Genomic DNA, 13,693 nt, shown 5'->3' on the forward strand with positions numbered 1-13,693 from the left:
CGTTTAAAAGGTCGGTCCCCAGACGTAAATAATCATATCTGATTGATACATGTCTGTAAAAACCCAATACACACACACACTCTGTTTAAGTCAACAATAATATGGGTTTTACCCTCTTTGAAGTGAATGTCTCGTTATAGATGTTTCAAGCTAAAACAACAACAACAGCATAGAATGATCATTCAAGCATGCAAAACAGACACTGCAAATAGCCTCAGCGACTGGCACAGAATCCACCCTCTACAAAAACCTGGAAAAACCTTCAAGTCTGAATGCCTCATGATGTCTATGTGGAGTTAGAGAGGCGTTAAATCATAAACTTTAACACAGAGTTATTAGGGACTTTTAGATTGAGTGGACGAGAACACGACGAACGCCGACTGATCATGCGTGTCAACCTACTCAACTGCCCATGTTGACTACAATTAGAAATCTTTTAGATTGCACTCGACGATATACATGCATGCAGGAACACTATATACATGACGGACAAAGAAAGAGGACAAAATATACAGTTCCTCATTCTACCCTCAACAATTGCTGTGGTAGAACATCCCTTATGTAAAGATGTGTAGAACAGGTGAATATGCATGCGACACCTGTTCTACACATTTTTACATGAAAGCAGGGAAGGGATGTTCCTTTGTTTACCTGAGGAACTGTATATTGTATGCGCACGCGGCATATACTAGTACCGTACAAGATTTAGGAAAATCAAGGTTGACGCATTCTCGATCGCCGACTGAGACGACGTGATGCATGCGCAGTGCCTTAAAATGACGTCACACGTTGCAGTCAAAGCTGTCGACGTGCAAATCTAAAAGTCCCTAATGTCTTTCTTGCTCCAACCAGATGATATCGTCTGGGGAGTGTTTCACAACGACTAAGAAACTATGACAGGCAGTTCATGCCACTAGTTCCTCAAACCATTCCTTGCATTGTTTTCTCAAGGGACGTATAAAATAATGGTCACAAATCTACAGAATTTACATTTTTTGATAGTTCATTATTGAAGGAATTTGTTTTAATCTATAGATCATAATTGCGAGACCAATGGTGAGTGCAACTAGTGGCATAAAAGGCCCGTCATAGTTAAGACCAACTTAAAGTCGATCTTAGAGGCTCACCACAATGAGATCTATCGTAGCACCCCCTTTTTTCTAGCACGCGCTATCTCTCGTGGACCACCCCCAAGAGGTGCTCCAGTAGGACGCCGTTTTGGCTCGCTGTTGGTCAACCCGAAAAGACATTGTACCTTCCACACTGTAGAGATAGCACGCACTAGACCGCGCTATCTCTGCCGGTCTGAACAGCCTCTTAGTCTTTGTGAAACACTCCCTGGTTGGAGCCAGAAGGGCATTAATTCTGTGTCAAAGTATTTGAGTTAAGCCCTCCTCGCTCTTAACACTTGATATGTACCCTGATGAAGTCAAAGAGGCAGCAACTGTGCTTTAATATACAGTACTGGTACACAGTACACAAGTACTGTACATGCATGCTCAACTAGGTATATAAGAGTCATTTGCAGTATAAAAACGGTTCATTTTACTATCTTGCTAGGGAAATACAAACCACACAGAAAGCGTTCATTTTGTGCAACACTGTAAACTGTAAACTTGTTTAAAATGTTTACAGTAGCTCAAAAATCGTAAGTGTATTAAGTAGTCTACTCATAACATTTTTTTACAGTTCACTGGAAGTGTATTTAAACTGCAATAATTCTTTGTAGAAGAAATATTTGAAGCTCTTTGACTACACTATTAACTCATAGCCTGCCATAAGGCTGCATGCACGCTACCGTTCTGTGTACATGCGAGCGAGCCGAGCAAAACATGTATTGGTGATTTGTGAATTTAAACCTATATCTACTGTTTTTGTCTTTGATTCACAGTTCAGTACACACAAATCGAGCAGCAGCTGTAGCTTAATCATGAATAGATGTTAATAAATTTATTAGAATTTTACATCCTGCAATGCGCTGTGCAGAACTTTTTGAGCTGATGGCTTATATACAGTACTGTAGAAATGTTCAATCACAGGAAAATATGATGAAATAGTCTAAATTACATCTATACACACTGTACAAGAGGCAATGAAAACTGTTTAAAAGGGCTGAATGCATGTAGGTGAATACTACCTCCCTGGTCTGCTGTTATCAAGGTCAATTTGTCTTTGTCTTAAGAGACCAATGTAGGTGAGTTCCGGTCTGGTCATTTGCTCACATAGATGGTTACCATGAGCATTGCTATTAAGTACAAAGCTTTTGACATGAACACCAGGTGGGTAATACACCCTTTTATCTCCTGCTTGCTTGGTAGCACCGATACATAGCTGCGTCAGCTCGGCGTTCCGTCTCTCCAACTCCGCGACCTCACGTGCCATGCGAACGTAACCAAACGCCTCTATCTTCTCCCACAGGGTTCTATTGAAAAACTGGTACAAGGTGGTGTCCCCGCTGTTCCAGGCTCGTATGCGTTGCTTCATTGCATCTGTGGGCGGTCTCACCGAGACCTTGCTCCTGGCGTTTTGATTGAAGAAAACGATGTCATCCATATCCCAGCAGAGGGCTTCTTTCAGAAGAATCAGGGATTCCTTGAAGTATTCTGCTATAAGAACAACATCAAACCGCTGGGCAAGTTCCTGGATGTATCTCGTGACTCCGGGATCATCCTTCTCCCTACGGCGCGCGTCCATCCCGATGTCAAACAGCATTGGGTTGCGACCGACTTGTTTGGTGAAATGCGGCTCGTTCTCAAAGTAGAGGCGTGGTCTCTTGAGGAAGTGCTCCAGGGTCACGGTGTACCTGCCGTCGAAGCGGTAGTAGTTATACATACTTTCATACTGAGTGTCTGGGTTTCTCAGGAGGGCAATGTAAACCGAGTCTGCAGGCATCAGATCTTCGGTGGCTGTGTGCAAGAACAAAAGAAGAAGAGACAAAATATGGTTTACATATTTTTTCATTTTTCATTTCGTTTATTTCCATTTCCAACAAAATAAATAAAGTACATGGGATTGCATTGTACATAGTAAAACAATGAAACTTAACAATATATTTGTAATTGGTCCACAGTGTACAACACGCATATAAAACAGGTTGGTCATGGAAGGGACTGCTGAAAAGCTGGGCTTATAGATTGCAGCCCCCTATAACTTATAGTTGCAAAAATAGTATATCAATAATAAAGGAACGCACAAATACATAAACCAAATAGACATACATGTAACATAGAAGGAGTGAAATGGACAGGGAAAGAAGGTGTACCTCGACAACATTGACTTGGTGAAATCATGTCAAAAGTGTAAATTTGATATGTCCAATTACAAATTTTAAATCGCCAAAATCACCAGCAAGTGTGCTTCCTGTGTTCTGGACATGATCTTTTGTGCCACTAAATTTCCCTATTAACCTGTCGACTACTGGATTCTCACATTCACATATGCTTAATACAGGAGCCACCCGGTTCCAGTAGGCAGTGGGTTAAAGAAACCTTATAGGCAATGGGTTAAAGAAACCTTTTAGGCAATGGGTTAAAGAAACCTTATTGACCTATGCTCATGTGTCAACATGCATGGTAGCTGTACCTGCAAACCAGTCATTATGCCAAAATAAGCGAGTTCGTAATTAGGATTTGCGCATGGGCAGATAAAGGTCATTCGTACCCAAATTGTAAAACCATTGAGAGGAATACTCGGATCGTGCTCATGAAAGTTATGTAATCAGTATTCATTTATGCACCAAAAGTTTATCTATGTGATACACAGGTGGAAGTATTCTTTTCAAGAGGCAAAACAAAATGTAGTCATGAAGCACTTCCATCACTTTGGCAGTGATTTATTCTAAAAAGCACAGGTGGGAAGTATCCATCGTGTCTAAGATTTGTGGATATTTTGGGGTCATGCGGTCCAGAGCTATTTACAAACTCGCTTATAGCAAGGAGACATGTGAACACATACATTCTTGGTTGAAAACCATATGGTTGGAATTCGGCAATGATGTTGTATTGACCATTGAGGGATTCCATGACAGCATTCTTTCCTGGCCTGGCATTACATTTTCCAATAAATAGACACTTTATGGACCTATACCCATGGGTCAACATGACAGCTGTAACTGCAAACTGGACAATTATGCTAAAACAAGTAGGTAACGAGTGAACACATACCTTCTTATACAGTAGGCTTGCGGGTGCACCATGTGAGAGAGAGGGAGGATTGAGGAGTCCTGAAAATGACTCTCGGTAATCTTTCTTGAGGGTTTGTAGTCCTGAAAAGGACTGTTGGTTATCTGTTGGTTATCACTCCTGACGACGGATAGTCAACCTGTTCGAAACGTCGAGCCAGTCCTTTTCAGGACTACAAACCCTCAAGAAAGATTACCGAGAGTCCCTTTCAGGACTTCTCACATGGTGCACCCGCAAGCCTACTGTATATCTACATCACCATGCAAGCCGACACTTACAAGCAGCATCTACATACCTTGTTGGTTGAAAACCATATGGTTGGCAATGATGTTGTAGTGACCATTGTTGGATTCCATGACGGCATTCCGGGTGAAGGGCTGCGGGCTGCCAAGGTAGACGCCACTCCTGGGGAAGGCGAAGGTCAAGTTTTGATTTTCACCCCAGCGGAAGATGATGTTCTGCATGGTGGAACTGGAGCACTTGTGCGTCTTGACCATCACAATGTTGTTCTTGGGTTGACAGTCTCTCTTTGTTTCTACCGAAATTTATAAAAGAAAACTTTTTTATTGAAAGCAGGAGGGCACAACTTACTGTTTATTGCCTAGCTGGAGCTACATGTAGCAAGGTGTTACCTCAAATAAACACAAAATTCTGGGCCCGGTTGTTTAATAAAACTTGATATCAGAATTCCCCTGGCTCTCAACAGAGAGGTTAAATTATAATACATTGTTATGTTATTTATGTTATTTGTAGTTATTGTCTATGATATGTTAATGTATTGTTATATTTTATACAAATGTGAGCCGTAAAATGATTTTTAGGCCTTCATTTTATTTTGTGCATGACAATAAAGAAATTCAATTCAATTCAAATTCAAAAGTATTATGTGCAATTTACTTTTACAATGCTTCATTAAGCTGATTCAACTCAATTCTCGTTCATTTGCTTACATGTACATTTTGTTGTCATGAAGTGAACTCTCTTTTCTTTTTTTCTCTACCGTAATATCCTTTCCCTCTCCCCCTCTTCCACTTTTCACTCTTTTTTTCTTCTTTCTTCTAAATTCACTGACAAACTGATTATCACAATTTTATAATTTACAATCATTTTTTGTTTTGTACTTTAAGTTATTACTGAATTTTTAAATCAACTGTTTTAATGCATTTTTATACGATACAATGTGAGCAATGTACTTTAACTTATTACTAAATTTTTAAATCTAATGTTTTTAATGCATTTTTATATGATACATTGTGAGCCCATTATTGTTAGTCTTTGGACTTTTTATTTGGTATATTTGTAATAAAATTCAGTTATTACTGAATTTTTAAATCTACTGTTTTTAATGCAATTTTATATGATACATTGTGAGCCCATTATTGTTAGTCTTTGGACTTTTTATTTGATTTGATTTGATGTGACTTATTGGTTTCTGCATCTTTTTTCTTTTTTTCATCATACATTTTCATGAACATAATATGGCTTGATACAATATTTCAAGTGTATATAATTTTATACAGATAATAAACGATATTAAAGAAATATATTGAATTTAAACAAATATATTGAACGCATAATTAACATACATTAGATGCAGGAGGGCTACAGAAATAAGCAAAGTAGCTTGACGTGCCCGCAGCCCTCAACTTAGATACAACAATACAAATAAAAAACATAAAAGAGCGACTTGCAGAGAAGAAAAGGAAAGGGGAGAGAAGAAGCGTTGGTAATAATACAATAAATCTCATACATCTGCTGATTGAATGCAGGTTCATTCATGAATGGAAAAACGATGCCAGGTCATGGACGATTACACATAATTTGGTATACCGTATTTGTAATAAAACCGAAATTGAATTGAATAACAAGTTGCAAGCTACTGTTATAAGCTACTGTTATACATGTAAGCTACTGATGAGAGCAAATTGTCATAGAAATGTAGCAGTTGTTATAGATAACAAGTTTTATGAAACGGGCCTCAGACCCTTCTAGCTTTGATAAGATGGTATGGGAATAACACAACTAGAATGCACCTTCCATCCATCTTAAAGAGCACGAGAAGGTTAACGACACCGCCCAGGACTTGTGTAATTTTGTTTTCAGTACCGGTAACTCATTTATTGTTAAAGGGAACCAAAACCTTCATACTAAGTTACTTTTATTGTAAAGTTTACAATATTTGGAATAAAATCAGTGAAAATATGAACAAAATCGGGCAAGGAATAAGGAAGTTAAAGCTTTTTGAAATGACTAGTCACTAGAGGGCGATATTTAATTTGATGCGTCATTTGTGGACAACTCTCCATGCCTTTTGTACTTCAAATTTCATGTTTTACCTTCTTTCTTGTGATTGAGATAATCTACTCTCCTGAAAGCAAGATACCGGTATCGAATGCAAAATGATATTCTATTTCACATGTTATGAAGTCAGATCGAGAACACAAATAAATACGAAGAAAACGAAAGAAATGTGAAATTTGAAGTACAAAAGGCATGGACAGTTGTCCACAAATGACGCATCAAATTGAATATCGCTCTCTAGTGACTAGTCATTTCAAAAAGCTTTAACTTCTTTAATATTCCTTGCCCGATTTTGTTCAAATTTTCACTGATTTTATTCAAATATCTTAAAATTTACAATGGCTATGCTCACTCTTGCATGAATGGTCTGATTCAACCTGCATATTATACTAAAGAGGATTAATTTAAGTTTATTTTGATTTAAGAAAAATAACTTAATATTACATAATAATTTCAAAATCCTAACAATAGATAGTGTCCACTTTCTTTATCTGATGGGTGTAGAATTAACTGTCCATAATTTACAGTAGAACCTATGTACATGTACGTACCGAAAACGCAGGCTTATTTAGCCTGCTTTGAACCTGCGTCTGGCCTGCATTCTTAAATACATGCTAATTATTCCATTGCATGTTAAATTTTAGCCTGTATTTTGCAAAAGCAGTCTTACATGTTTTAGCAGGTTAAGTTTTAGCCTGTTTAAATTTTAAGCAAAACACAGTCTTACAGTTTAAGCAGGCTAAATCTCTGCCTACAATTTAAAAATTAGTATGCATTTTGCAAAATACAATGTTTAGCATGCCAGATGAGATGGAGTTTAAAGGTAAAGACCAGCTTTGGAAATGCCCCCCTTTCAAAAAATGAAATGGAAGCTCTTATAAACAATCATGTGAAAGAATATGTTTTGACTAATACATGATTAAATTTTGCCGGGAAACCGCCTACTAATTGATATATTTGGTAAATTAGTTTATCTATTGGGACCAAATAGATAATACGCACGTGTCACGCACGTGTGCGTAGTCCGATATACATCTTTCTGTGTACAGTGCTTGTAACTTTACAAAGACTGGGCTAAATTTCTTATCATTTTTGATGATTCCAGAACCTTGCAGTACACACTACGGTACTTATGCTAGATGATCAACCTCCACATCGTTTCTTTCACAATGCAATCGCATGACCAGAACTGGTTTTTATCTTTAGCATGTAAATTTCGATCATAATTTGTCAAACCTGCAATCTGAAGAAATGTCCTCTGAGCAGGTTTTAGAACACAAATATAACCTGTTATTGCTTATTACATGTAGCATGCACGTTATTTTTCACATGCACGTTTAATGTTATATATATTATATATAACCAGTGGGCTTTGAATTTCGATAACATTAAGATAACAGGTGTTGCTTTCATTGATTTGAGGAAAGCATTTGACACTGTCGATCACGATATTCTGTTACATAAATTGACAGCCATTGGATGTTCTGATAATTCAGTGGTTTGTATCATATCTGTCCAACCGAGAACAGATGGTTTGTTTGAAAGAGGCTACTTCGAGTTCCTCAAAAGTTATGATGGGAGTCCCACAAGGTTCGATTCTAGGGCCACTCCTTTTTTCTATCTACATAAATAGTTTACCCAAATGTATTCATGATGGCATTGTTGATATGTATGCTGACGACACAACTCTAACAGTCAGCGGGAGTAATGTCACAGAAGTAGAACAAAAGCTAACCAAAGGTAAAGAAAAAATATTTTCATGGGTAACAACAAACCATCTAGTTCTTAATGCGGATAAGACAAATGTGATGCTTATTGGACCAAGATCAGTTCTTAAAAGTAAATGATTTTTCTGTCACACTAAACGGCAGCTGTTTGAAAAGAGTAAAAGTGGCAAAATGCCTGGGTGTCATGATTGACGAGGAGTTAAGTTGGACGGAGCATGTGGAAAAAGTTATTAAAACTGCTCAAAGAAATATAATTGTAATTAAGCGAGCCAAAAGTTATGTTCCAACAAGATCTCTAAAACTTCTGTATTTAATGCCATCGTACTTCCTCATTTTGATTATTGTTCCTCGGTGTGGTCTGAGCGATTTCAAAGACAAACAACTAAATTACAAAAGGTTCAGAAACGAGCTGCACATGAAGTGCTGGGAGAAGGGTTTGAAGTATCTTCAAATGATATGTTTAGTCGCTTTAATAGGATGGATGCCTATTCAGACACGTTTCCAGTTTGGACGTGCAGTGATGATGTATAAATCAATGCATGACATGGCACCAACATATTTAAAACAAGATTTACATCATGTTAGTTCACTACATGATCACAACACAAGACATGCTGTAAGGGATGCATTGGGTGTACCCAAATTTAGGACGGACCTGCATAATTTACATATTTCAGTGTTTTTGCAGGTTAGTGCAGTTAGTGCAGGTTAAAGACAAATGGCAGGCTATTCAAAGCAGGGCAATTTTGCAGGCTAATTGAGCAGGTTAAAATGATTTTGCAGGCTATTTAAGCAGGCTACATTGTGTAAAATAAGCCTGCTTCCTGCTTTTAAAATGTACAGGCTAAATTAAGCCTGCCTAATTTGCATATTTCTGTGTTTTTGCAGGTCAGTGCTTGCTAAGGAATTAGCCTGCATAATTTACATACATGTATTTCAGTGTTTTTGCAGGTTAGTGCAGGTTAAAGACAATAGGCAGGCTAACAAAGCAGGGTAATTTTGCAGGCTAAATGAGCAGGTTAAAATGATTTTGCAGGCTATTTGAGCAGGCTAAAATAAGCCTGCTTTTAAAATGTACAGGTTAAATTAAGCCTGCCTAATTTGCATAGTTCTGTGTTTTTGCAGGTCAGTGCTTGCTAAGGAATTAGCCTGCATAATTTACATATTTCAGTGTTTTTGCAGGTTAGTGCAGGTTAAAGACAATAGGCAGGCTAACAAAGCAGGGTAATTTTGCAGGCTAAATGAGCAGGTTAAAATGATTTTGCAGGCTATTTGAGCAGGCTAAAGTAAGCCTGCTTTTAAAATGTACAGGTTAAATTAAGCCTGCCTAATTTGCATAGTTCTGTGTTTTTGCAGGTCAGTGCTTGCTAAGGAATTAGCCTGCATAATTTACATATTTCAGTGTTTTTTAGTGCAGGTTAAAGACAATAGGCAGGCTAACAAAGCAGGGTAATTTTGCAGGCTAAATGAGCAGGTTAAAATGATTTTGCAGGCCATTTAAGCAGGCTAAAATAAGCCTGCTTTTAAAATGTACAGGCTAAATTAAAGTGACTCGGTAACATTGTTGAAGGTTGATGAAAAAATTGCTTAATTTTTGTATAAAATGTTATTTACTATATTCCTTCTACTTTACTAACCCTCTGACATGCGAAAAATCCTGAAAAAATTCTCAAACCACAAAGATATCTATGGTTTTCTTTGTCAATGTACGACACCCTCTAACAGTGATTAACAGTCAATTCTGCCAACCATTTTTGAATTTTCCCAACCGTTTTTCCATGAAAAAAAAGACATAAAACAGGCTATAAAAAATCTGTCAACACTTAGATGTCTGGAATGGAATGTAGAGCCATTTTATTGCTTTGTGAAGATTCACATTCACCTAAAATGTAATTAAATTGTAATAATATAGTTGGGAGAATTAAGGAATTGATCAGTTCAGTTTTTCCCAATTTGTACCATGAATAGTTGTATGTTTTCACTCAAATTTTCAGATTATCTTTAATTGTACATCTAGCATTGAAGTCACTACCTTAGCACCACTATCTTTCATCTGCACAATGTTACAAAGTCCCTTTAAGCCTGCCTAATTTTGCTTAATTCTGCGTTTTTGCAGGTCAGTGCTTGCGAAGGAATTAGTTTGCTCTTTAGCAGCTATGCAGGCTTTGAGGCTAGCCTATCCGATATGCGTCAGGCTTTATGGCAAATATACTGATCGCTTATGGAGATTGACATCGGCTCAGTCAGCCCGAGCGCCTATCATCACTGGTGAACTTATCATTATTCATATATGTGTATCGTATGTGTGACGAGCGTATTCTCATGCATGATTCATACGACTAGCCTTATTTGGTGATCAATCACTTTGTTTCAACCAATCAAATATCATCTCCAGGTTCCTCATCGCTCATTGGCCTATTTTGGTCCATGCTACATAAATATCCATGAAAGAGCTTTACAGGGGGTTCGTAGATTTTCTACGAACGAAACATTGTACATAAAAGAAAATAAAACTTTTTGTATGCACCAGTGATGATTGGCGCTCGGGCTGACGCCCGCGCCGATGTCAGTCTGCATAACGCGATTATACTTGTAAAGCCCGACGCATATCGGATAGGCTAGCTTGAGGTAGGCTATAAGCAGGCCTGCCTTTTCGGTTAAGATACCTCTGATCATATGCTCCTCTGGATGTCGCAGTAGATCTTGCACTCCGCCGTCGTACTTCTGCTTAAACTTGCTCGCGGTGCCAGAGATTTTCATGTCCGACATGGTGCTTCCTCTTCCACCTTTCTTGCTAGCATCCATCGGTTCCAGGTCTCCATTCTCCGTTATCCTGAAGCTTTTGCCCTCGGGCTGGACGACATCTCCATTACCGTCTGCATTCACCCTGTTAGCATCCACCACATGCGAAGCACTATGGTTCAGTCCGACACCACCACCACCACCACCACCACCACCACCACCACCAGGGATGGCATCATCCCGAACCACAGGTATATCACCGCGCATTACAGGAGCATTAGCATGTATCCCACTGGTGCCACCAGTTTCCGGTTCATCTCCACCAACGATACGAATACTGCTAGGTCTAGAATCCTCCTTAGCTTTGGCCTTCTGCAAGGCATTAGCCTCCTCACCAGCAAGCTTCATGGGCACTCCTTGCTCAGTTTTTTTCTCCAGCTTTTTCTCCTGATCCAGCCAGGCATTTTCTGGGTCTGAACTCTCGCTCCCGACCTCCTCATCCGCTCCATCCCCGTCGTCGTCGTCATCGCCATCGTCACTGTAATCCTCTACCCTGTCTGGCTGCTGGTCTACTAACTTCCCTGCCTTGTCCAGGAAATTGGTGCCCTTGATTCCCCTCATTGAGTTCCTGCATGAAAACAGAAAAACGTGTGGTATTGGAGGTAAATGATATTCATGCTTTATTAAAGTTAAGATAGTTACCCCAAAATTTAAGATATATTAGGATGGTTCACTCACTTTTTATAGTAGTTTGAAATCAAAAAGAATATTATTAAAAATAATAGCAACCCAACACCCTACAAAAAATATAAGTCATAATTCACAATTCAAATGTTGTGGAGTTTAAAGATATATACTGGTCCTGGTAAATTTTCATATGTGAAGTCAATGTGGTAAAATGAATCACCATCGTCACACACAGATAACCTGTTTTCATTTCACAGGATTAAAGATAAACTTTAGTACTGGTAATGCGATTGCATTTTGAAAGGAAAGGTGTGGAAAGGATCAGAAACAGTTGATCATGTAGCATGTAAGTAATGGTGTGTAATGCAAGGTTCTGTAGTCATCTAAATCATCATAAATTTGGCAGAGTCTTGGTAAAGTAACAATCACTTACACAGAAAGATGTATATGGGACAACACGCGTGGTGTCGGGGCTGGTACTACCCTGATTTCCTTATCTTTCTATGCTCATTACTCAGCCAGTATACATTTTCTTCCACAATTGTTTGGCACATGACATTTATTTGTAATCTTGAACATTCAGTGTAAGTTTCGTTCGATTCTGTGAGAATTCATTTTCTTTTTTTTACCAGAACTCAAGTTTATCTTTAACGTATACTGCAAACGTTTACAGTATTCAAATTTATACCTCACGTCAAGAATTTAGGCATGAATGCAATGCAAGGATGCAAGAAATTAATAATGCATGTGTGCATTGGATATGCACACTTTTCTCAGAATTGAAGAGAATACTTTGCTTATTTTGGGGGCGTCACGATTTCAACTTCCGGTATAGCTTCCTGGTGATCTTCAGCCTGCATTATGCAGTCTGGAGATCACCTTGGGCTATAGTTTTAACCACACCCCTGAAAAGCAGTCAATATTTGTATACCGATACTAGATATCAGACAAAAGGCTTGACTAATTAGTCATCAATGAGCAAAACATGACTAAGCAGGTTAAAGGTAAAGACCAGTATTGGAAACGCCCCAATTTCAAAAAATAAAATGGAAGCTCTTATTACCAATCATGTGAAAGAATATGTTTTGAATAATACATGATGATAAAAATGTTGACGGGAAACCGCCTACTAATCAATATATTTAGTAAATTAGTGTATCTCTTGCCTGTTGAGAGATACAAATGCACGTGTCACGCACGTGTGTGTATTCCCATATACATCTTTCTGATCATTTTGATGATTCCAGAACCTTGCAGTACATCTATGCTAGATGATCAACCTTTTCTGATCGATTTCACAATGTTTCTTTCACAATGCAATCGCATGACCATAACTGGTCTTTAGCTTTAATAACACTTCTCACTACAGAGGTAAATATTCAATAAATATGAGGCGCCGTTTGTAAAACAATTATATAGACAAATTATATGTTATATAATCATTATTTAACAAATAATAACCATTATTTACATATAATGCAAGAAAATGTACATTTTTATTTGTATATAATTCTTAACACATTTTTATTATTTATAAATAATGACAAAGAACGTTTCATTATTTATATATAATTGCCATTATTTATAAATAATTACAATTCACACTTTCATTATTTATATATAATAAAAAGCGTATTTCAATTATATAATATATAATGAAAAGCACATTTCCATTATATAATATATAATGAAAAGTCATTTCCATTATATAATATATAATGAAAAGCGTACATTATATAATATATAATGAAACGCACATGTCCATTATATAATATATAATGAAAAGCGTATTTCCATTATATAATATATAATGAAAAGCACATTTCCATTATATAATATATAATGAAAAGCGTATTTCCATTATATAATATATAATGAAAAGCACATTCCATTATATAATATATAATGAAAAGCACATTTCAATTATATAATATATAATGAGAGGCGTATTTCCATTATATAATATATAATGAAAAGCACATTTCCATTATATAATATATAATGAACAGCGCATTTCCATTATATAATATATAATGAAAAGCGCATTTCCATTAT

At 37.3% G+C, this 13,693-nt stretch overlaps 1 protein-coding gene across 3 annotated transcripts in view; it reads right to left on the minus strand.

The window, feature by feature from the left end:
- Nucleotides 1-999: 999 nt before the first annotated feature.
- Nucleotides 1,000-13,693, minus strand: part of LOC100893134 (galactosylceramide sulfotransferase) — a 58,968-nt gene continuing 46,274 nt past the window's right edge. For 2 of the 3 annotated variants that reach the window (XM_030988561.1, XM_011672287.2), the window contains 3 exons: nt 10,876-11,579; nt 4,477-4,719; nt 1,000-2,906 (listed from right to left, as the gene is read on the minus strand). In XM_030988561.1, the coding sequence (XP_030844421.1) occupies nt 2,134-2,906; nt 4,477-4,719; nt 10,876-11,579 (1,720 nt within the window). In that variant the 3' untranslated portion in view covers nt 1,000-2,133. The remainder of the gene's footprint in view (nt 2,907-4,476; nt 4,720-10,875; nt 11,580-13,693) is intronic. The other variant, XM_030988562.1, reaches the window with a different exon arrangement.

This window comes from Strongylocentrotus purpuratus, unplaced genomic scaffold (assembly GCF_000002235.5).
Source record: "Strongylocentrotus purpuratus isolate Spur 01 unplaced genomic scaffold, Spur_5.0 spur5_scaffold_17, whole genome shotgun sequence".
NCBI classification, from domain to species: Eukaryota; Metazoa; Echinodermata; class Echinoidea; order Camarodonta; family Strongylocentrotidae; genus Strongylocentrotus; species Strongylocentrotus purpuratus.